The sequence below is a fragment of the Somniosus microcephalus genome, chromosome 23, assembly GCF_052327205.1.
Source record: "Somniosus microcephalus isolate GS21.2 chromosome 23, FLI_Smic_1.0, whole genome shotgun sequence".
NCBI lineage: Eukaryota > Metazoa > Chordata > Chondrichthyes > Squaliformes > Somniosidae > Somniosus > Somniosus microcephalus.
In genome coordinates this window covers 3,978,332-4,001,570 of record NC_141009.1, presented here as the reverse complement: position 1 = coordinate 4,001,570, position 23,239 = coordinate 3,978,332, and the positions used below count along the sequence as shown (strand labels likewise).

Below are 23,239 nucleotides of genomic sequence, written 5' to 3'. Positions count from 1 at the left end.
CCTCCTCTCCCCTCAAGTCTGTCTGCGCCAGGTTTAATTCCCCATATAGCTGGGGGGAATGTGGTGCGCGGGCAGTACGATACCAGTCTCCACCTATTGGCAAGTGTTCAGAGGTATGCTGGTGTGGGGGAGTAAGCCCCACAGGCTGGAGAGAGTACCGGCTTTGATTCCCCGGGCCATGTCCAATCAGCTGGGGAAGCTGCAGTGGGTCGGTAACTGGGAGGGAGAGAAATCAGCCGGGGTTTCTACTCCTGAGCAGGATTCAATATACAGGGCTTGCCTGCGATGCCCCCACAGCTGAACAGCTGGCCAACATGTGTTGTCTGGGTTCTCACTGTCACGGCCACCAGACTCCTGTGGAACCTGCACCCCAGCGAGACTCGGTAACGGAGATGGGGGGAAGAAAATAAAAAAAGTGAAGGGAGATCACAGATCGAGAGTCTGTCAGTCCCAAGACTGAGGCTCTATAGCAAAGTTGGGGCTCTTTTCTCTAGAAAAGAGAAGACTGAGGGCCACCTGATAGGGTAGACATAGAGAGAACGTTTCCACTTGTGGGGGAGACCAGAACTAGGGGCCGTCAATATAAGATAGTCACTAATAAATCCAATCGGGAGTTCAGGCGAAACTTCTTTACCCAGAGAGTGGAGAATGTGGAACTCACTACCACAGGGAGTGATTGAGGTGAATAGTACAGATACATTTAAGGGGAAACTGGATAAACACGAGGGAGAAAGGAATAGGAGGATATGCTGATGGGGTGAGATGAAGCAGGGCGGGAGGAGGCTCATGTGGAGCAGAAACACCGGCACAGGCCAGTTGGGCCGAATGGCCAGTTTCGGTGCTGGACATTCGATGTAAACGACACACTGTGGCCTGGTACCTGGGGCTGTGCGATTGCCTCGGGGTTTTTCTGTTCCATGGGCTGCGAACTCTCCGCTGGGCTTCCTTCTGGAGGCTGAGATCCCTCGCCTGCAAACATGACAAACACTGGCGTTAGTCTCTCTCTGGCCGGGAGCAGTGATTCCCCAGATAGTTTGAAGGGCTGACCCAGGGTCCAGTGCAGCAGTGGCCACAATCCTGAGCATCAGCCTGGCTCAGTCGAGAGCACCATCACCTCCAAGTCAGAGGGTGGCAGCGTGGAGTCCCACTCACCAAGGCTTGAGCCATAATCTAGATGGACACCCCAGCAGAGTACTTCGCTGTCAGAGATGCTGTCCTTTGACATTAAACAACCCCCCTCCTTTCCCAGTGGTGTCGGCTGTGGCGAGTGGTCAGCACACTCGCCTCAGAGTCACAAGGTCATGGGTTCAAGTCCCAATCCATGGCTTGAGCACAATCTAGTCTGGCACTGTCGGAGGGGCGGTACGGAGGGGGCGCCGCACTGTCGGAGGGGCGGTACGGAGGGGGCGCCGCACTGTCGGAGGGGGCGCCGCACTGTCGGCGGGGCGGTACGGAGGGGGCGCTGCACTGTCGGAGGGGCCGTCTTTCAGATGAGACGTTAAAGCCACGTCTGCTCTCTCAGGTGGATGTAAAAGATCCCATGGCAGTATTCGAAGAGGAGCACCGGAGTTCTCCCCGGCGTCCTGGGCCAATGTTTAAGGTGTTATTTAAGGTGGTGGATGGGGTGCCAATCAAGTGGGCTGCTTTGTCCTGAATGGTGTCGAGCTTCTTGAGTGTTGTTGGAGCTGCACTCATCCAGGCAAGTGGAGAGTATTCCATCACACTCCTGACTTGTGCCTTGTCGATGGTGGGAAGGCTTTGGGGAGTCAGGAGGTGAGATACTCGCCGCAGAATACCCAGCCTCTGACCTGCTCTTGTTGTCACTGTATTTATGTGGCTGGTCCAGTTAAGTTTCTGGTCAATGGTGACCCCCTGGATGATGATAGTGGGGGATTCGGCGATGGTAATGCCACTGAATGTCAAGGGGCGGTGGTTAGACTCTCACTTATTGGAGATGGTTATTGCCTGGCACGAATGTTATCTGCCACTTATCAGTCCAAGCCTGAACGTTGTCCAGGTCTTGTTGCATGCGGGCATGGACTGCTTCATTATTTGAGGAGTTGTGAATGGCGCTGAACACTGTGCAGTCATCAGCGAACATCCTCACTTCTGACCTTATGTTGGAGGGAAGGTCATTGATGAAGCAGCTGAGGATGGTTGGGCCTAGGACACTGCCCTGAGGAACTCCTGCAGAGATGTCCTGGGGCTGTGATGATTGACCTCCAACAACCATCTTCCTTTGTGTTAGACTCCAGCCAAATTGGCTGTAAAGCTCTTTGAGACGTCCTGAGGTTGTGAAAGGTGCTGTAGAAATGTACGTATAACTTTATTGGGGGGGGGGGGGAAACTCACCACGGCACGAGGAGGAATACTTTAATACTAACACCACTGACCGCCGCAGCAACACATCATACCTGGCATCGGTACAAAGAGATTGGTGGGGATGGGCATCGGTGCTAGGGGGGCGAACAGGTCCACCGGGGGCGGCAGACCCCCACCAGGCTGGGCTCCACTGGGATTCAGGACATCGACGTAACGAGCCTTTGTACCTGTGGGGGAGACAGAGAGAAACAGCAGGTGAACAGGACGCGCATGAAGGTATTGCCTCAGAAGACAAATCGGAGAATTTTCTAAATGGTGAGAAACTAGAAACTGTGGAGGAGCAGAGATTTAGGAGTCCACATACACATTACTAAATGCTAGTGAACATCTACAAAACACCCAATCAGATAGGCTAATGGAATGCTGGCCCTCATCGCGAGGGGGTTGGAATACAGAAGTGAGGAAGTGATGCTTCAGTTGTACAGAGCTCTGGTCAGACCTCACCTGGAGTAACTGGGCTCAGTTCCGGGCCCCGCCCCTCAGGAAGGGTATATTGGCCTCGGAGGGGGAGCAGCGCGGACTCGCCAGAATGATACCGGGGCTAAAAGGGTTCAATTATATGAGGACAGTTTACATAGGCTTGTATTCCCTTCAGTTTAGGAGATTAAGGGGAGATCTGAGCGAGGTGTTTAAAATTATAAAAGGATGCAATAGGGTAGATCGAGAGGAGCTACTTCCTCTGGTGGGGAGGCTAGAACAAGGGGGCACAATCTTAACATTAGAGCCAGGCTGTTTATAAGTGAAATCACAGAAAAGGGTAGCGGAAATGTGGAACTCCCCCCGCCCCCCCCAAAAAGGCTGGGGGTCAATTGGAATTTTCAAGACTGAGATCGATAGATTTTTGTTGGGCAAGGCTATCAAGAGACACGGAGCAAAGGCGGGTAAATGGAGTTAAGATACAGATCAGCCAAGATCTAACTGAATGGCGGGACAGGCTCGAGGGGCTGACTGGCCCACTCCTGTTGCTATCTTCCTATAGACGAGTGGTCCTCGGTGCGATCGCTAGTCTATTATTGGGCTTGTCAAGGTGAGGGGTGTTAGTGCAAGGTCCCGTCTGCTCTCTCAGGTGAGGTAACAGACTCCCACGGCACTATTTCAAAGAAGAACAGGGGAGTTCTCCCCGACGACAGAGCGCCAGAGAGAGAGCCGACAGCGAGAGCACACCACACACACCCACACCACACAGTAGTCGTGCCCTGACCCAAAACCTCACCTGCTTTCCTGGAGAACCTGTTGACAGACGGAGGGCCACCTGCGAGAGCAGGCAAGGGCGTGGAACCCGAGGGATGTACAGCCATGGGGAAACTCGGCGGAGGAGGAAGCGGCTTGCTCTGCAATTATACAAGCAATGTTACTCCAACATCTGGCAACTGTCGCTCACTCCACGCTTCGACTCGAGTGGGGGAAATGATGTCGAAATTTCCCTGCCCCTCCCTCCCTCCCTCCCATACCAGGCTGGGCCTCCAGCCTCAACAAACCCCTGCTGTCCCCCCCCCGCACCAGGAATCAACCCGAGCCCGCTGAGACTCTGCATGGGCCATGTGCGTCCGTCCCTGCGATTCCGCACACAGTGAACTGCTGCTTACAGTTGGGTCGCTGTGAGCTGCTGCCAGGCCCAGGGGAGACATCCCCCGCCTCCCCACAGTCCGATCGAAGGGTTTTTAATCTATCCGGGATCCTTACACCTGCTGCGGGAGCTGGGCCGGTTGTCGGGAGGAGAGCGGCGAGTCCCAGCCCCAGGCGGCGGGCTGGAGAATGGAGTCCAGAGCCACGGAACACTGCAGGTCTGCCCAGAGTCGCAGGCTGGGGGTGGGGGGGCAAGGCGCAGAACGGCCCTGCGGTTAGATCGGGAGTCTGACTGGCGCAGCTGGAGTATTCAAAGGTCAGCCATTTCAGGGCAATGTTATTTCCAACAGCTTTAAACACACACGAGGAGACAGGCACAGCTGTCGTGATTGGCCTGCTGATCTCATGAGTATCACAGCTTCACTTCAGAGCTGGTCGCCCGACATGGCAAACCCCCGTACCCCGCTCCCCCCGTGCCCCACTCCCCCCGTACCCCGCTCCCCCCGTGCCCCACTCCCCCCGTACCCCGCCCCCCCCGTACCCCGCTCCCCCCGTGCCCCACTCCCCCCGTGCCCCACTCCCCCCGTGCCCCACTCCCCCCGTGCCCCACTCCCCCCGTACCCCGCCCCCCCCGTACCCCGCTCCCCCCCGTACCCCGCCCCCCCCGTACCCCACTCCAACCCCCAGCTCCGCACCCCCCCCGTACCCCCGCACCCCGCCCCCCCCGTACCCCACTCCAACCCCCAGCTCCGCACCCCCCCCCCCACACGAATAAATATAAATCGGTATCAAGCTGGAGAATCTCTGGACTGGACGCTTACCTCCTCCTCAGGTTCATTCAGGTTAACCCATCGCTGCCTCTTCTCGTCCCACACAATCTGTGCACAAGACAGGAGGCAAACAGTTCAGATTCCATCCTCTTACTCTCCCTCCCCAGAGGGCACCGACTCTCACTGGGGTACGGGATGTCCAATCACCCTCGGGCGGGGGGGGGCCATGCTCGAGGTGCGGGCTCGGGTCCGAGGAACCACAGCCGAGTCCGATCCTGCCCTCACCCAACACTGGCGCAGCGGTAACATTCCCGCCTCCGGGTCAGAAGGTCCCGGTGAGTGGAGACTGGAGCTCCAGGTCCGAATCCAGCGGGATCCTTGCACCCAGTGGGTGTGGGTCAATGTTCCCTTTAAGCTGCGCGACTGCACAGCGTTCGAGGTCCCGCGTAGCCGGTGAGACAGCTTTTAAATGGAAAAACAGCACATGCGCGGAATTTTGAATGGGCCACGCACCCGAAAAAAATTAGAGGGAACCTTGGTGTGGGTCTTTCTCCCCCTCATCGTATGGGCTGTGGGAGCCCATAAACTGCCCCCCTCCCCACCCGGCCCCTCCGTACAGCACTAACCCCCTATTGGCTGGGCTAAAGATGGTCACGGCCATGGAAGGAGTGTTCATGTCACGACCTGTTAAACAGCCCGCAAATCCTTCCATACTTCACACTGTGCACCAGAGAAGATCAAAGATACAAAAGCAACGACACCGCCACCGTCAGATTGTCCACCGTGCGCAACAGCAGTCGGGTGCGCCCCTCGGGGAGACCACCACCCTAGGGGGTCACGGGGCAGCAACTATGCCACTGGTGGCTCTGAACGGAAAACCTAGGGGTTAAATAAAGAAAGCTCACCAAAACCCAGCACGCCCTGTAATTCGCTGCAGGGCCAGAGGGAGGCACTGAGCACAAGTTAGATTCTGCCCTACAGGAAGGGAATCTGTATCCACCACCGGCGTACCGTGGCTGCAGTGCGGACCATCTACAAGATGCACTGCAGCAACTCACCAAGGCTTCTTTGGCAGCACCGCCCAAACCCGCGACCCCTTCCACCTAGAAGGACAAAGGCAGCAGGCGCATGGGAACACCACCACCTCCAAGTTCCCCTCCAAGTCACACACCAGCCCGGCTTGGAGAGATATCAGCTGATCCTTCGTCGTCGCAGGGTCAAAATCCTGGAACTCCCTCCCTAACACCATTGTGAGCTGCAGCAGTTCAAAGCGGCCCACCACCACCACCACCTTCGCAGGGCAACAAATGCCGGCCTTGCCAGCAATGCCCACATCCCAGAAACAATTTTAAAAGCGGGGATGATGAGCAGCAGATTCTGCACAGACAACTGTAGGTGGGGAGTGCTGCGCTAGTTAAGCCTGGAGGGAGGAAACATTCGGCATTTCCTCACTCAGAGGCAGCATTTCGCAGTGTGTGTAGCGTGGATCCGTTTGTGCGTCCTGCGCCTGGTGTGGGCAGTGCCCGCGCCCCTCGCCCACCACCCCCTCCGCCCCGGTGCTGGCCGATCACTCACCGATTTGTTTTTGTCGTCTGGTAAATGGGCTTCGTTCTTCCTGCCGGTCCGTAACCAGCTCAGCCACCCACCCTGAGGAACAGGCAAAACAAACCATTAATGTCGGTGTGAAAGAAAACCTTATGGGGGCGGGCGGCGGTCTCACCTGTGCTGTACCTGCCCTGGGAGCGTTTGATGGGACAGTGTAGAGGGAGCTTTACTCTGTATCTAACCCGTGCTGTACCTGCCCTGGGAGTGTTTGATGGGACAGTGTAGAGGGAGCTTTACTCTGTATCTAACCCGTGCTGTACCTGTCCTGGGAGTGTTTGATGGGACAGTGTAGAGGGAGCTTTACTCTGTATCTAACCCGTGCTGTACCTGTCCTGGGAGTGTTTGATGGGACAGTGTAGAGGGAGCTTTACTCTGTATCTAACCTGTGCTGTACCTGCCCTGGGAGTGTTTGATGGGACAGTGTAGAGGGAGCTTTACTCTATCTAACCCGTGCTGTACCTGTCCTGGGAGTGTTTGATGGGACAGTGTAGAGGGGGCTTTACTCTGTATCTAACCCGTGCTGTGGAAGAGGGCCTTGCAGCAGCAGGAGATCTCCCTTCAACTCCTTTGGTTCTCAGTTCTCGGTTTAGAATCATCAAATCACAGCACAGATGTCCCCTAAAGGAATCATCTGCACAATCGGATAACATCTCCAAAGGTGGAACAAACCTGGATCATCATTTTGAACCAAAGCATTTGCCACAGGGTTCCATTAACTTACAAAGTGTTGAAACTTTCCCATGGAAGCTTTGCCCCAAGTATTACCAACACAGCACAGGAGGAGGCCATTCGGCCCATGGTGCCTGTGCCGGCTCTTTGAACGAGCTCTCCAATTAGTCCCACTCGCTCTTTCCCCACAGCCCTGCAGATGTTTTCCCTTCAAGTATTTCTCCAATTCTCTTTTGAAAGTTACTATTGAATCTGCTCCCACCGCCCTTTCAGGCAGCGCATTCCAGATCACAACAACTCGCTGCGTAAAGAAATCTCTCATCTCCCCTCTGGTTCTTTTGCCGATTACCTTCACTCTGTGTCCTCTGGTTACCGACCCTCCTGCCACTGGAAACAGTTTCTCCTTATTTACTCTTATTAAAAACCCTTCATGATTTGGAACACCTCCATTAAATTTCCCCTTAACCTTCGCTGATGTAGTGTTAATGTGATTTGCCAACTACCACCGTCGTCACATGGACATCAGCAGTTCAAGGAGGAGGCGGCCCAAACATCAGCGTTGCAGGGTCATGGGCAATAAATGTCGGCCTTGCCAGTGTCGCCCACGTCTCAGGAACCGGCATGAAAGAGGTGCACGGGGTACGGTAGCCTCGTGGTTACGTTACTGGACTAGGAATCCAGAGGCGCAAGTTCAAATCACATGGCAGCTGGGGAATTTAAATTCAGTTCATTCATTAAATCTGGAATAAAAAGCATCAGTAATGGTGACCATGAAACTACAGCATGGTCATAAAAACCCATCAGATTCACTAATGTCCTTTAGGGAAGGAAATCTGCCGCCCTTACCCGGTCTGGCCGATAGTGGTGAGAATGTGGAACTCGCCACCACGGAGTGGTTGAGGCGAATAGTATCGATGCATTTAAGGGGAGGCTGGATAAGCACAAGAGGGAGAAGGGAACAGAGGGTTACGCTGATAGAGTTAGATGAGGAAAGACTGGAGGAGGCTCGAGTGGAGCATAAACACCAGCATGGACTGGTTGGGCCGAATGGCCTGTTTCTGTGCTGTATATCCTGTGTAATGTGTGACTTCAGACCCACAGCAATGTGGCTGACTCTTAGCTGCCATCTGAAATGGCCACTGCCAAGCCAGTCAGATCAAAAAAAACCTGCTACGATGGACTGCATCAGTTCAAGAAGGTGGCGGCTCACCACCACCTTCTCATGGGCAATAAATGCTGGCCTTGCCAGCGATGCCCACATCCCAAGAATGAATAAATATTTTAAAATGCAGCCGCCCTGGGCACCTGGTCACTTTACCTTTGTCTTTTTGCTCTCGGGTTGCTCCCGCCTGGGCTCTTTCTTGCTCTCCGGGGCGGTGCTGGCGATGGCCTCCGATTGAGGTGGGAATGACGGCTGGTTGGCTGCTGAGTGATGTCTCTCCCGGCCCATGCTGTGGACCGACGACTCGGAGGTGGTTCGTGAGCGTCTCCCGTAGGGCTGAAACAAGACCATCCGACGTGAGCGCGTTGAAGGGCGCGCAGAAGCCGAGCTCTCAGCAGCAATCGCCCAGATCGAAAACCCCTCCCGCCCTCCAATAAAACAGCCGCACCCCACTCCATTACTCAACATAAACCACCAGCCCTCCGGATTGGAGTCCAGCACAGAGGGAACCACACTCTCCTCCTCTCTCTGCAGGTGAAAGGGGGAAGGAAGAGAAATTCTTGCACTGATCTGTCTCAACGCGTGCTTAAACCATTCCACTGCGCTTCACGACATGAATTGCTCTCCCACCCTCACCCCAAAAGCGCTCTGGACCCTGTGGGTCGATTGAAAATTTCAAGACTGAGATTGATAGATTTTTGTTGGGTAAGGGTATTGAGGATTACAGAACCATGGTGGGTAAATGCAGTTGAGAAACAGATCAGCCGTGATCTAACTGAATGGCGGAACAGGCTCGAGGGGCTGAATGGTCTCCTCCTGTTCCTATGAAATGCAGTGACTATAAATCCGGCAGCCAATCCATCCCATAAAGAGCAATCTGATGAATGAGCAGCTTTATTTTTGGTCGTGTTAGTTAAGGGAGAAATGTTAGTTGAAAGAGGTGACTCTGGATCTCTGGTTCCCAAAGCTCTCCACCACTGGGGGTTCCCCTCACCTCATGTCTGGGTCTGTGGTAGACTCGGTGATGGAGATTGATTGGTCAATAACTCCATTATCGTTGGATCCTGCGACGAAGGTGGAGGGTGAACTAGAGGGGCCGCGGTCTCTTTCCGTCTAGCAATTCCCATGTTCCTCCAGGAGAACGCTCTGCTCCTGGCTCAGTGGCGGGGGGAGTTGATATTTAACACCCGCCTGAACAGGGAGATGGGGCCCGAAAGGACCACGAACTTGTGCTGCCTTACGAGCCGGCACCAAAGTGCTGACAATTCAGCAGCGATTTAAACTTCGAGAAGCCACGAGGATGGCTGGTGGGAGCGATGGAAATGACGCGGCAGCGCAGCGGCTTATGGTGGGAGTCGGGGACACTGCTTAATTCCACAACCAGAGGCGAAGGGAGGAGGGGGGTTCTGCTGCCTGGCATCGACCTCCCTCACACTTCAAGCAAAGCCTTTTGACCTTGCTCACCCCCCCACTCCCGTTAAATATTTGTTGACGTTTCCCCAGAGAGGGAAAATCTGAGGGAATGTTCATAGAAACATAGAAGATAGGAGCAGGAGTAGGCCATTCAGCCCCTCGAGCCTGCTCCGCCATTCAATGAGATCATGGCTGATCATCCAAACTCAGTGCCCTGTCCCTGCTTTCTCCCCATATCCCTTGATCCCTTTAGCCTTAAAAATATATCTAACTCCTTATATATATTTAATGAATTGGCCTCAACTGCCTTCTGTGGTAGAGAATTCCACAGGTTCACCACTCTCTGGGTGAAGAAATTCCTCATCTCGGTCCTAAATGGCCTACCCTTTATCCTTAGACTGTGACCCCTGGTTCTGGACTCCTCCGCCATCGAGAACATCCTTCCCGCATCTAGTCCTGTTAGAATTTTGTAAGTTTCAATGAGATCCCCTCTCATTCTTGTAAACTCCAGCGAGTATAAGCCCAATCGACCCAATCTCTCCTCGTACGTCATTCCTGCCATCCCAGGTATCAGTCTGGTGAATCTTCGCTGCACTCCCTCCATGGCAAGAACATCCTTCCTCAGATAAGGTGATCAAAACTGCACACAATACTCAAGGTGTGGTCTCACCAAGGCCCTGTACAACTGCAGCAAGACATCCTTGTTCCTGTACTCAAACCCTCTTGCTACGAAGGCCAACATACCATTTGCCTTCTTAACTGCCTGCTGCACCTGCATGCTTACCTTCAGCGACTGGTGCACAAGGACACCCAGGTCTCGTTGCACTTCCCCTTCTCCCAATCTATTGCCGTTCAGATAATAATCTGCCTTCCTGTTTTTGCCACCAAAGTGGATAACCTCGCATTTATCCACATTATACTGCATCTGCCCAATCACCCAACCCGTCCAAACCATACTGGAGTTTCTCGGCATCCTCCCCACAGCACACACGCCGACTCAGCTTTGTGTCGTCTGCAAACTTGGGAGATATTACATCTAGTTCCCTCGTTCAGATCATTAATATATATTGTGAATAGCTGGAGTCCTAGCACCGAACCCTGCGGTACCCCACTGGTCACTGCCTGCCACTCGGAAAAAGACCCGTTTATTCCAACTCTTTGCTTCCTGTCTGCCAACCAGTTCTCTATCCAAGTCAGTACCTTGCCCCCAATCCCTTGTGTTTTAACTTTACACGCTAATCTCTTATGCGGGACCTTATCGAAAGCCTTCTGAAAGTCCAAATACAACACATCCACTAGTTCTCCCTCATCTATTCTACCAGTTACATCCTCAAAAAATTCCAGTAGATTAGTCAAGCACGATTTTACCTTTTGTAAATCCATGTTGACTTTGTCCAATCCTGTCACTGTTTTCCAAGTGCTCTGCTATTACATCTTTTATAATGGACTCTAGCATTTTCCCCACTACCGATGTCAGGCTTACCGGTCTATAATTCCCTGTTTTCTCTCTACCACCTTTTTTGAATAGTGGGGTAACATTAGCTACCCTCCAATCCATGGGTACTGTTCCAGAGTCTATCGAATTTTGGAAGATGACCAGCAATGCATCTATTTCTAGGGTCACTTCCTTAAGTACCCTAGGATGTAGATTATCAGGCCCTGGGGATTTATCTGCCTTCAATGCCATCAATTTCCCTAACACCATTTCCCTACAAATACTGATTTCATTCAGTTCCTCCCTCTCATTAGACCCTATGTTCCCCGACATCTCTGGGAGGTTATTTGTGTCCTCCTTTGTGAAGACAGAACCTATGTATTTAATTCGCACCACTTGGCTCCACAGCACGGAATTCAGTAATCCACCCAAGGAGAGAGAGAGGGGCGTAGGACCACCATATGCTTTGACTCGCTCTACTGTGGAGCAGTGCGCAAGCTTACACCTTCCTCGCAAAGGCCCGAGTGAGATCGGGGAACACACCGCGTGGGGCAGCCCAGGCAACGCAACCCCCAACACCCCTGGCCGCCCCCCACCCACTGCAGAGCGAAGGACCACTTGGATGCCCAACGATCCGACGCACGTGCAAAGATTGTCAGCGAGTGCACTCGCAATCAAAGCTACAAGCGTTAATGATTGATTGGCGGAGAGAGGGGGGGGGGGGGGGGGGGAAAAGAGAGAGGGAGGGAGGGAGAGGGAGAGTGGGATCCACCACCAAATGAGCACCAGGCAAGAATGAGAAGGGAATCACCAGAACCTTAACACCGAGGAATCAGCTATTGCATACCATGTGCAAAGACGACTGAGACGCTGACCTCGATCTTCTTCCTGGGGCCTGGTCAGACACAAACGTTCAGCTGCGTTAACCTTATGCTGCTGCACGCACAGTTAAACAGGCTCACCTGCAGGTTCAGTCAGTGTGGTACACGCCCTCTGCTGAGGCAGGAACTCCAGCACAAATTACCAGCGTCCCAACTGCGATTCCTATTCGCCGTTGTATTAAAATGGCGCCCTCGCTATGATTCAAGGACGAGCACTTCCTCGCCAGGCACTTAACGTAAACCTCAACATACCACTTTCTGAAATAAGTGTCAGGGTGAGCTCCTGCAGCAGGTGAAGACCTGTCACTGCCCCGTCGCACTGGGCTACTCCAGGGTTACACCCAGAGGGAGGCAGCGAGTGTGAAAAGTCTGCTGACACTTGCTACCAAGGCTCACATATGAAGTACGGCCACTTGATTGTAGTACTGGGGTGGCTGTGGACTGCAGCCCAGCAAAGTCAATGTCTTTAGGAGACACGGGTAGCAGACAGAGTCGAATAAATCTGATTTAGGGCTTACTCCTCCCCTCTGGAGCCCCAGACAAGAGAGGGAGGAAGCGCATGCATCGTCAGCGAGTCAAAATAACGGCAGTGTTGGTCAGAATTCCAGCCAAACTCATGCAAAGGAGCGCTTGTTCACACATCCGGCATGAAACTGAGCCCGGGGGCACAGAGCCAGAGCGAGTCTGTAATCAGAGATCAGCTTACGAGGCTAGTTAGTAAAAAAGCAACACTTTACAATAGACTGCAGTGGCTAAAATAATGCAATTATTCTCAGTGAGGCACAGTTCAGTTGGCACATTAAAGATTTAAAGATTGTGGATCAGGCCCATTCTCCATGTTGTATCTTGAACGACCAGTTTCAGTCTTGCTCCCCTACTCTCAATGGACCGTTCCACTGACGATGCGCATTTCTCACGAGGTCATCTGGCAGAGCAGTTCATGAGACCCCGGGGGGGGGGGGGGGGGGGGGGGGGGGTGGGGGAGAAAGAGAGCGCATGGCCGAGATAGGGAACTCAACATCCACAAGGAGCTTGCAACCCCACACCAGTAACCCTCAGGGATATTTTCTTTTCAAAACCAGAGTCCAGCCAACACGAGCTGTGCCCCAAAGAGGGATAGCAACACTAACATCACCATCTCCTGGCTTGTGAGGAGGGTACAGGAGGCCAGCCTCCCCACTTGCACTGCGGAGGAGGTCTATCTATTGGCAGGGGCCGTGGGGGAAGGGAAGCTCCTCATGGGGGACCCCCACCCCCAGGGATCCCAAGACTCATGCTGCACACCTCACCAAAGCACCATTTTAGCATTGCTCCACTGAGGTCCAGTCAGCAGGTCTTCTACACAGAGCAGCAGAGGGGGGTTTGACAATGTGACACACGTTCACACACCTGCCCGAGTGCGGGAAGGAACCCACGCATTTTCCCAATGTACAGATTTTAACCGAAAGGTCATTGGAGACAGATGCAGGCAGCATTACCATTTTGGCCATGTGATCGTAGAAATCCAGCTGTCCCATCTCTCCAAAGCTGTGTCTTTTAGGCGACATCTGGTGGTTGACAGAATTAAATTCTGGAGAGCGTGGGGAAGAGTAGAGAAAAATAGGTCGTTGCACAGGATGTTGAAAGGGGTTTTTGTTCCCCAACCAAGTTTTTTTCTTCAAAAACCAGAGACGTTTACAACACAAGAGACCATTCGACCCATCGTGTCTCTTTGCTACATCAATCCCCAAACTAATCCCACCGCCCCGCTCTCCCCCCATAGCCCTGTATCAATCCCCAAACTAATCCCACCGCCCCGCTCTCCCCCCAAAGCCCTGTATCAATCCCCAAACTAATCCCACCGCCCCGCTCTCCCCCCATAGCCCTGTATCAATCCCCAAACTAATCCCACCGCCCCGCTCTCCCCCCATAGCCCTGTATCAATCCCCAAACTAATCCCACCGCCCCGCTCTCCCCCCATAGCCCTGTATCAATCCCCAAACTAATCCCACCCGCCCCGCTCTCCCCCCATAGCCCTGTATCAATCCCCAAACTAATCCCACCGCCCCGCTCTCCCCCCCATAGCCCTGTATCAATCCCCAAACTAATCCCACCGCCCCGCTCTCCCCCCATAGCCCTGTATCAATCCCCAAACTAATCCCACCGCCCCGCTCTCCCCCCATAGCCCTGTATCAATCCCCAAACTAATCCCACCGCCCCGCTCTCCCCCCATAGTCCTGTATCAATCCCCAAACTAATCCCACCGCCCCGCTCTCCCCCCATAGCCCTGTATCAATCCCCAAACTAATCCCACCGCCCCGCTCTCCCCCCATAGCCCTGTATCAATCCCCAAACTAATCCCACCGCCCCGCTCTCCCCCCATAGCCCTGTATCAATCCCCAAACTAATCCCACTGCCCCGCTCTCCCCCCATAGCCCTGTATCAATCCCCAAACTAATCCCACTGCCCCGCGCCTCTCCCCCATAGCCCTGTATCAATCCCCAAACTAATCCCACTGCCCCGCTCTCCCCCCATAGCCCTGTATCAATCCCACCGCCCCGCGCTCTCCCCATAGCCCTGTATCAATCCCCAAACTAATCCCACTGCCCCGCTCTCCCCCCATAGCCCTGTATCAATCCCCAAACTAATCCCACTGCCCCGCTCTCCCCCCATAGCCCTGTATCAATCCCCAAACTAATCCCCACCTGCCCCGCTCTCCCCATAGCCCTGTATCAATCCCCAAACTAATCCCACCGCCCCGCTCTCCCCCCATAGCCCTGTATCAATCCCCAAACTAATCCCACCGCCCCGCTCCCCCCATAGCCCTGTATCAATCCCCAAACTAATCCCACCGCCCCGCTCTCCCCCCATAGCCCTGTATCAATCCCCAAACTAATCCCACCGCCCCGCTCTCCCCCCATAGCCCTGTATCAATCCCAACCTAATCCCACTGCCCCGCTCTCTCCCCATAGCCCTGTATCAATCCCCAAACTAATCCCACTGCCCCGCTCTCCCCCCATAGCCCTGTATCAATCCCAACCTAATCCCACTGCCCCGCTCTCCCCATAGCCGTGTCAATCCCCAAACTAATCCCACTGCCCGGCTCTCCCCCCATAGCCCTGTATCAATTCCCAAACTAATCCCACTGCCCCACAGCCCTGTATCAATCCCCAAACTAATCCCACTGCCCCGCTCTCCCCCCACAGCCCTGTATCAATCCCAAACTAATCCCACTGCCCCGCTCTCTCCCCATAGCCCTGTATCAATCCCCAAACTAATCCCACTGCCCCGCTCTCCCCGCATAGCCCTGTATCAATCCCCAAACTAATCCCATTGCCCCGCTCTCTCCCCATAGCCCTGTATCAATCCCCAAACTAATCCCATTGCCCCGCTCTCTCCCCCATAGCCCTGTATCAATCCACAAACTAATCCCACTGCCCCGCTCTCCCCCCATAGCCCTGTATCAATCCCAAAACTAATCCCACTGCCCCGCTCTCTCCACATAGCACTGTATCAATCCCCAAACTAATCCCACTGCCCTGCTCTCTCCACATAGCGCTGTATCAAACCCAAACGAATCCAAACTTGATACACAAATTCTTTTAAAAGCAGCACAAATGTGGAGGTCTGGTTAGATACATAGGCACGTTAATGAATTCTCGACAGACACTCGAGTTTCATCTCCGGAACATTTGAACGCTCCTTCTGGCCCCCACCCCCCATTTCCCGCCTGCCGGTGCGGACGCCCGTGTACTAACCTGCGTGCTCGGGTCCTTGCTGCTCCTGCACAGTCTGCAGAGCCTCTGCGGGGGGGCCCGGAGGAGGAGGAGGCGGAGGCGGCCCAGCCAGTCCTGTGTACAGGGGGCCTTTAGCCGGATCATAAGGCTGCCTGAAGGCGGAGTTGGGGGACTGTCCTGGGAAGCCGGGTGAGGTGTGGGTCGGCGAGTACAGGGGAACGCTGCCATCTGCCATCACCTGCGGGGGAGGGGCCGTCATCGTCCTCCCGTCCAGTACAGCGTGAGGAGGAGCTGCAAGAAAACAAACACACTCGCAGGAAATAGGAAGGACTGGGGAACAGAAGGCCATTCAGCCCCTCGAGCCTGTTACACAGGAACAGGCCATTCAGCCCTTCGAGCCTGTTACAGAGGAACAGGGGGAGGCCAGTCAGCTTCCTCAAGCCTGGTCCGCCATTCCATTCGATCATGGCGGACCTGTACATTAACTCCATCTACCCGCCTTGGTTCCGTAACCTTTAATACCCTTGCCTATCAAAAATCCATTAATCTCAGTTTTGAAATTTCCTACTGACCGCCAACCTCACCAGCTTTTCTGGGGGGGGGGGGGGGGGGGGGGGGAAAAAAAAAAAAAAAAAAAAAAAGAGTTCCAGATTTCCACCACCCTTTCTTTGAAGAAGTGCTTCCTGACATCACCCTGAACGGCCTGGCTCTAATTTTAAGGTTCTGCCTCATAAATGGAGCAACTTGCAATGAACTTGATCTACTTAAATGAATGACAACGTACTTCCCTCAATTGTAGGGGTGTCCCTCCAGCCTTGCTGAACATTCAGGATATCGCTGGCAAGGCCGGCATTTATTGCCCATCCCTCATTGCCCCTCGAGAAGGCGGTGGTGGCGAGCCGCCTTCTTGAACCGCGGCAGTCCGTGTGGTGAAGGTGCTCCCACAGTGCTGTTACGGAGGGAGTTCCAGGATTTTGTCCCAGCGACGATGAAGGAACGGCCAATATATGCCCAAGTCGGCATGGTGTGACCTGGAGGGGAACTTGGAGGTGGTGGTGTTCCCATGCGCCTGCTGCCCTTGTCCTTCCAAAGTCAACGGTTGTGTGTTTGGGATGGCATGTGAACCACGTTTGGTTGGTCATCGTGGACCAATCACACATGGCGGCCATTACATTTTTTGTACATATTTTCCAATTTTTTTTTTTTAAAGTTACTTTTATTTAATTATTCAGCTCCTTTTTAATTTTCTTCCTCCCCCCCCTTAGCGAGCTTCCAGCCCACTCAGCCTTTCTACTCTGTCCGACTAGGTTTCGCCGTTGTCCAGCAACACCTCGTTTTTAGAATTCTCATCCTCGTTTTCAAATCCCTCCCTGGCCCTCGTCCCCTCCCTATCTCTGTAACCTCCTCCAGCCCCACAACCCACCCTCCCCGAGATCTCTGCGCTCCTCCTCCTGGCTTCCTGCGCATCCCCAATTTTAATCACTCCACCAATGGCAGCCGTGCCTTCTCCCTCCCTAAACCTCTCCACCCCTCTCCTCCTTTAAGACGCTCCTGAAAACCTACCTCTGCCCAAGCTTTTGGTCACCTGCCCTATTATCTCGTGGGGTAGTGCGCCTGGCGTCTTGTACCCGTCAGATACCTGGTGGCATGAGCTGCACGCCGGGCGTTCCTGGCGATCCTGTGTCTGGCACAAATGAGGTCATCAGTGGATTCTCCATGCCCGTGGCCTCTTCCTGGGGGCCTGTCGCAAGCCCCCCATCTGAATGGCTGACCTGGTCGTACTCCGAACTGGGGGTGCTGGAGCAGAAAGGCTGGGGCGTGGCTCGGTCCGAGCCACAAACAAACGCACCGTCCTTTAGAGAAAAAACAGCGAAAGAGAAGAGGGTGAGCAGGCAGTGTTTGGGGGGGGGGGGGGGGGGGGGGGAGGGGGGGCGAAGTGTGTCGCGGGCAGAGGAGCACAGGGGTGGAGTCTCACCTTCACCTGGGCTTCCGTATGTCTGAGGTGCTGAATCCAATCCGGCTCCATGTGCAGCTCTTGTTCCGATCGCTCCTTCAACTGAGGATCAAAGAATTGCAGCTGGGAGGAAATCTGCAAGAGAGCGGGGAGGGGGGGGGAAGAGAGAGAGTGAGCGGGAGGGAGGGAGAGAGCGAGCAGGAGGGGAGGGAGAGAGTGAGCAGGAGGGGAGGGAGAGAGTGAGCAGGAGGGGAGGGAGAGCGCGAGCGGGGGGGGGGGGGGGAAGGGAGAGAGCGAGCGGGGAGGGGGGGGGAAAAAAGAGAGTGTGAGCGGGAGGGAGGGAGAGCGCGAGCAGGAGGGGAGGGAGAGAGCGGGGGGAGGGAGAGAGCGAGTGGGGGGGGGGGGGGGGGGGGAAAAGAGGGAGAGGGAGCGCGCGAGCCGGGGGGGAAGGGAGAGAGAGACACACAAAATATTCAACTGTGGCTCAGACAGTTCCAGCAAAGCAATTGCTCCCAATTTGCTCCCAGGAGCAAGACTGCAGGCACTGCCTCCACCCCGGCACCCCAGAGCTGCCCAGAGTGCTTCAGAGCAAGCGAGCGGCATCGAGTCAACCCCCTCGGTGAGTCACACGTAGGTCGGCTTGGGAAGGACGGCAGGTTCGCTTCATTGAAGGACATAGAATCGTACAGCACAGGAGACCATTCGGCCCATCGTGCCTGTGCTGGCTCTTTGAAAGAGCTCTCCGATTAGTCCCACTCCCCCTGCTCTTTCCCCACAGCCCTGCGAATTTTTCCCCTTCAAGTATTTCTCCAATTCCCCTTTGAAAGTTACTATTGAATCTGCTTCCACCGCCCTTTCAGACTCGCTGTGTAAAGAAATTCTCATCTCCCCTCTGGTGCTTTTGCCAATCACTTTCTATCTGACCTCTGGTTACCAAATCTCTGCCACTGGAAACAGTTTCTCCTTATTTACTCTATCAAAACCCCTCATAATTTTGAACACCTCTACTAAATCTCCCATTAACCTGCTCTGCTCCAAGGATCAGCCCCAGTTTCTCCACATAACTGAAGTCCCTCAGCCCTGGTACCGTTCTGGTCAATCTCCAAGGCCTTCACACCCTTCCTAAAGTGCGGTGCCCAGAATGAGACAGCAGTGACCCAGCTGGGGTTTATAGGCAGCTTTCCTTCCTGGTGCCAACCTACAAGTTGCCAGGTTTATTGAACGGAGTTTCACAACTCGCCCGGTGGGATGTGAACTCCCGACCTCTGGTTGCTGGTCCAGGATCGGAACCACGACAGAACCGGACTGCGTTAGTGACACTAATGGCATGACTCATTCGCCCTCCTCGCCCAGTGGAAATATTTACTTTCCTTAAAACACACGTCTTGCACCGGACCTCATCCCATCTCTCCTGCAGGTGCCGCTTCCCGCTGTGGAACAGCTCCATTGGCACCAGAGGCCCAAGCCTTCATTCTTCAACGTGAGGGGCCAGGAGAGCAGTCAGTGGGCTATTTGACCATGGGGTGAAGGCCGAGCCTGCTCCTGTCCTCACCCCATATCCACACACTTCCCAGCAGGGTCAGGGATCCTGACTGATTCTCTGTCCCCTGCCCAATGAGGGGGACTTTCTTCATTCAGGAGGGTGGTGAATCTTTGGAATTCTCTGCCCCAGAGGGCTGTGGATGCCGAGTCGTTGAGGATATTCAAGGCTGAAATCAATAGATTTTTGGACTCTAGGGGAATCAAAGGATAAGGGGATCGGGCAGGAAAGTGGAGTTGAGGTCGAAGATCAGCCATGATCTTATTGAATGGTGGAGCAGGCTCGAGGGGCCGTATGGCCGACTCTTGCTCAATTCTTATGTTCTAATCCCGCTAGTAGGCTAACCGTAACGCGCTCAACTCCCGTCAGCTGACTCGGCACTGGCCCAGGTGGGGGACGACGACGACACACTAACTAACCTGCGGCGGTTTCCTGGTCTGTAAACACCAATTACTGGCTGCGTTTACCAAATTGAGCCATCGCGTGAGGGGTTAGCCCATGCATACAATCTCCGTCACGCCGTCTCTCGGAGTGTTGTGGAACACGGGGCGCGATCCCGCTCGCATCTGTCTACAGAGCACGTGCCTGGGCTCACCGTGAGCTGCTTGCCTCCTCCCACCAGTTACTCCAGCCCCACAGTGCAGACACAGCAGAGCAAGCTCAATATAAAGTGCAGATCACACCCCCAGTCCGACATCACAATCACAGTGATGTCACTCCCAGCTCCTGACAATATCTTTGGCACAAAATTAAGAGAGGGGCGGCAGAGAGATTGAAGCCTACCCTGAACTAGGGACCCTCACCATACCAGGAGGGTACCCAGCTCGCAAGGACGTCTACTCTCAGCCCTGCGTCTGCCCGGCGGCAGCAGCAGAACCCCAGGCTGATCTTTCATCCCCTCCCTCACCAGGGAGTTCAACTGGAGCGCACCATTCCCCCTGCACCCCCACCGAGATCAATGGACTCCACACACCACACCTGGGGCAATCTGGTTCAATACCACACTGTGCAGTGTACTAACTAGGCTTTTAGAATTATATCAAGTGTGCAGCACCGAAACAGGCCATTCGGCCCAACCAGTCTGTGTCGGTGTTTATGCTCCACACGAGCCTCCTCCCACCCCTCTTCATCTCACTATCAGCATATCCTTCTATTCCTTTCTCCCTCATGTGTTTATCGAGCTTCTCCTTAAATGCATCTCTGTAAACTGTCACGCTGTAATTATGCTGCCTGCTCCAGTGGATCACTGCAATGACACTACTGGCAAGAGAGTGTAATTACAGCGTGACTGGTTTACATAGGAACTTATAATGGAATTGACAGAGATCTACATTCGTAACGGAAATATATAAAAATAGCTGGAGTGCCCGGCGGTGCCGAGGGTTTTTTGAGGGCATGTTATGAAAAAAGTACAAATAATTTATAAATAAATATATATATATATATATATATATATATATATATATATATATGAGTTTGTCTGTCTGTCTGTCTGCGGGGGAAAGGGGTGTTGGGGGAGAAAAGGGGGCTCAGGCTCGGGCTCAATACAGTTCACAACTGAATAGCCTGGCGACACTCAATGTCAAGGTTGACACGTGAAGTAGAGCCACTTTATTGCAGCACTGAGAGTGCCTATGGATCTGTGCTCCAGCAGGAGTTGGTGCCTTCAGGAGAGTAAAAGGAGAAAATTGGGGAAACAAACCCCAATTTTGAGAAGAATTGGAATTAATGAAGACACACGTCAAGATTATTTTAACTGGCTCCTTGATGGGCCCAATTTTCCTTGTAATTAGGGTCTGTGCAAACAGAGTCTGGTTTTAACTTATGAAAATGTTTTTCTCAAAAAATAGAAAAATCCAACAATAATATCTTCAAATAAGAAATATTCTTAAGGAACACAGTTATCTTTGGCTGGCTTCATGAACTCAGACGCTGTCCAAGCAGAATTCCAATAGAAGCTTGCAGTCCTCCCTCCCCCCACCCCATTCACTCCTTGTGTGGAATCTCTGATCCAAACACAACACTTCAATACAAAACCTCGACTGCGGATAAACTGTTTCCCCAATTATCAGGATTTTAATGCACAGCGCCATGGTGCAGCGGCCCGAGCGAGCCCAGGCGCCGGTCAGTGCAGCCCCGCAGCGGAGCAGAGGCTCCAGCACCCGGCGCCACTCGGGCTCAGAGGCGGGCAGCCGGCGCAGCCGCTCGAAATGGCCGTCAAAGTAGGCGAGCCTCTGGGCGAAGGGCAGCGACCGCGGCCCCGAGCAGCAGCTCCTTCCCCGCCGGCCCATCATCGCTGCTCCTACTTCCGCGAGGCCAGGGTGACAGGAGAGGGGAGAAAGCGGCGGAGACCCCGTGGGCGGCGTAGCGCCCGAGGCCCGGCCCGAGTCACCAGAGCTGAGCTCCCGCTCCCTCCGACCCGAAGAGCTCGGCAGTGACATCCTGCAGAGCGGAGAGGCCCGGGTGACAGGAGAGAGGGGAGAAAGCGGAGAGAAGGAGGAGGCCAGCCTTTACCAAGATGGCGGGCCGCTGGTTTGGAATCGGGCTCAGCGGGACGGGCGGTGCCTAGCTCGGGCGTGGCTGGCGAGGAGAGGCCGAGGCTTCGAGGCCTGAGGCCTGCAGGCAGCTCATCCACCGTGGATGCAAACAACCCGCGAGCGGAGAGGCTGGGGTGACAGGAGAGAGGGGAGAAAGCGGAGAGAAGGAGGAGGGTGAGGGTGGGACTGGGGCCCATGGTCAGACAGAGGCAGAGTTGCTCCATCACAAACAATGGCCGCCGCTTGTTTTTCAGTTTGAAGGATTAGGCCCCGCCCCCCCACACCATGAAACGCCCGTGACGCAGCGCGCTCCCCCCCGTAGGATTGGTCAACCTTCACGTCACTCAACGCTAATGAGCGGTAGGATTGGTCAACCGCTAATGAGCGGAATTTTGCCGTTTTTTGTATACTGTCCGAACAATTTTTGTCTGACCAAAAAGTAAATATGCCTAGGACACCCTCCTAATCATAACCTTTCTTTTGATATAACATGTGTAGGTACGCTCTATAACTTTTGAGTGATGGACACAGACAGACACTTTTATATATATATAATAAATAATATAGAAGATAAGGACAGAATGTACGACTTTAAAACGGGGGCTGAATTATGTCTGTGTACCCCGGTCCGATCATTCCTCCGCCCTCTAACCCAACTAGCAAGCCAACTAGAACATAGAATTACACAGAAAATTACAGCCCAGAAACAGGCCATTCGACCCAACTGGTCCGTGCCAGTGTTTATGCCTCCTCCCACCCCTCTTTATCTCACCCTATCAGCATATCCTTCTGTTCCTCTCTCCCTCGTGTTTATCTCGCTTCCCCTTAAATGTACCTCTGCTATTCCCCTCAACCACTCCCTGTGGTAGCGAGTTCCACATTCTCACCACTCTCTGGGTAAAGAAGTTTCTCCTGAATTCCCTGTTGGATTTATTAGTGACTATCTTATACTGTTGGCCCCTGGGCTTTTTGGGAGAGTTTATTAGCTTCATACTTTTTTTAAATATGGAAATACATGCACCTCACAGTCGGTCATCGTACCTGAACGAGCTGGCCCAAGAACACCGGTGAGTAATAGGCTGGATTCCTGAGAACGGTCCTCGCGATGACCTCACAGTAGTGAAAGGCTTGTGCTGCCAAGCCCATCTCCGCCAGTCGACAAGCGTAAATGAACTTAAACACCTGCGACAGAAGGGAACAAAATTCTCCATTACAGCCAAAACACATCAACAGTGTCCCAGATCCAATCACCGGGGAGGGGAAGGTGGTAAATCTTAGCAGAAGTTCATCTCCTACCTGAAAGTTGGGGAGGAAGCAGGCTTGGCTGCCGAGAGCCTGGGCGTACTCGTACGCCTCCGTGCACTGGATGGCTTCGTTGGAAGCAAACTTCAGAAACGACCAGCTGAAGACAGTAAAAAGAACCATTTCGGAACAAGGCCCCTTCTTTATTAATATAAAAAACCAAGCACCTTTTCCTTTTCTTTCCTCATTGCTTTGAATGTGCGAGGTTGTGAGATCTCCGAGCGCGTACATACAGGAGAAAGGTGAAGAGGAGTTACACCCACTCTAACCAGGAACTCTCAACACCCTTCACAGAGACGTCAGCACA

General features: G+C 53.8%; 1 protein-coding gene across 3 annotated transcripts in view; it reads right to left on the bottom strand.

Moving 5' to 3' along the window:
- Positions 1 to 23,239, bottom strand: part of sec16a (SEC16 homolog A, endoplasmic reticulum export factor) — a 90,922-nt gene that overhangs the window by 5,159 nt on the left and 62,524 nt on the right. For 2 of the 3 annotated variants that reach the window (XM_085965231.1, XM_085965230.1), the window contains 13 exons: positions 22,927 to 23,032; positions 22,672 to 22,812; positions 17,575 to 17,688; positions 17,239 to 17,452; positions 15,621 to 15,890; positions 13,362 to 13,453; positions 11,850 to 11,897; positions 8,311 to 8,490; positions 6,294 to 6,365; positions 4,770 to 4,826; positions 3,596 to 3,713; positions 2,415 to 2,549; positions 881 to 969 (listed from right to left, as the gene is read on the bottom strand). In XM_085965231.1, the coding sequence (XP_085821357.1) occupies positions 881 to 969; positions 2,415 to 2,549; positions 3,596 to 3,713; positions 4,770 to 4,826; positions 6,294 to 6,365; positions 8,311 to 8,490; positions 11,850 to 11,897; positions 13,362 to 13,453; positions 15,621 to 15,890; positions 17,239 to 17,452; positions 17,575 to 17,688; positions 22,672 to 22,812; positions 22,927 to 23,032 (1,636 nt within the window). The remainder of the gene's footprint in view (positions 1 to 880; positions 970 to 2,414; positions 2,550 to 3,595; positions 3,714 to 4,769; positions 4,827 to 6,293; positions 6,366 to 8,310; positions 8,491 to 11,849; positions 11,898 to 13,361; positions 13,454 to 15,620; positions 15,891 to 17,238; positions 17,453 to 17,574; positions 17,689 to 22,671; positions 22,813 to 22,926; positions 23,033 to 23,239) is intronic. The other variant, XM_085965232.1, reaches the window with a different exon arrangement.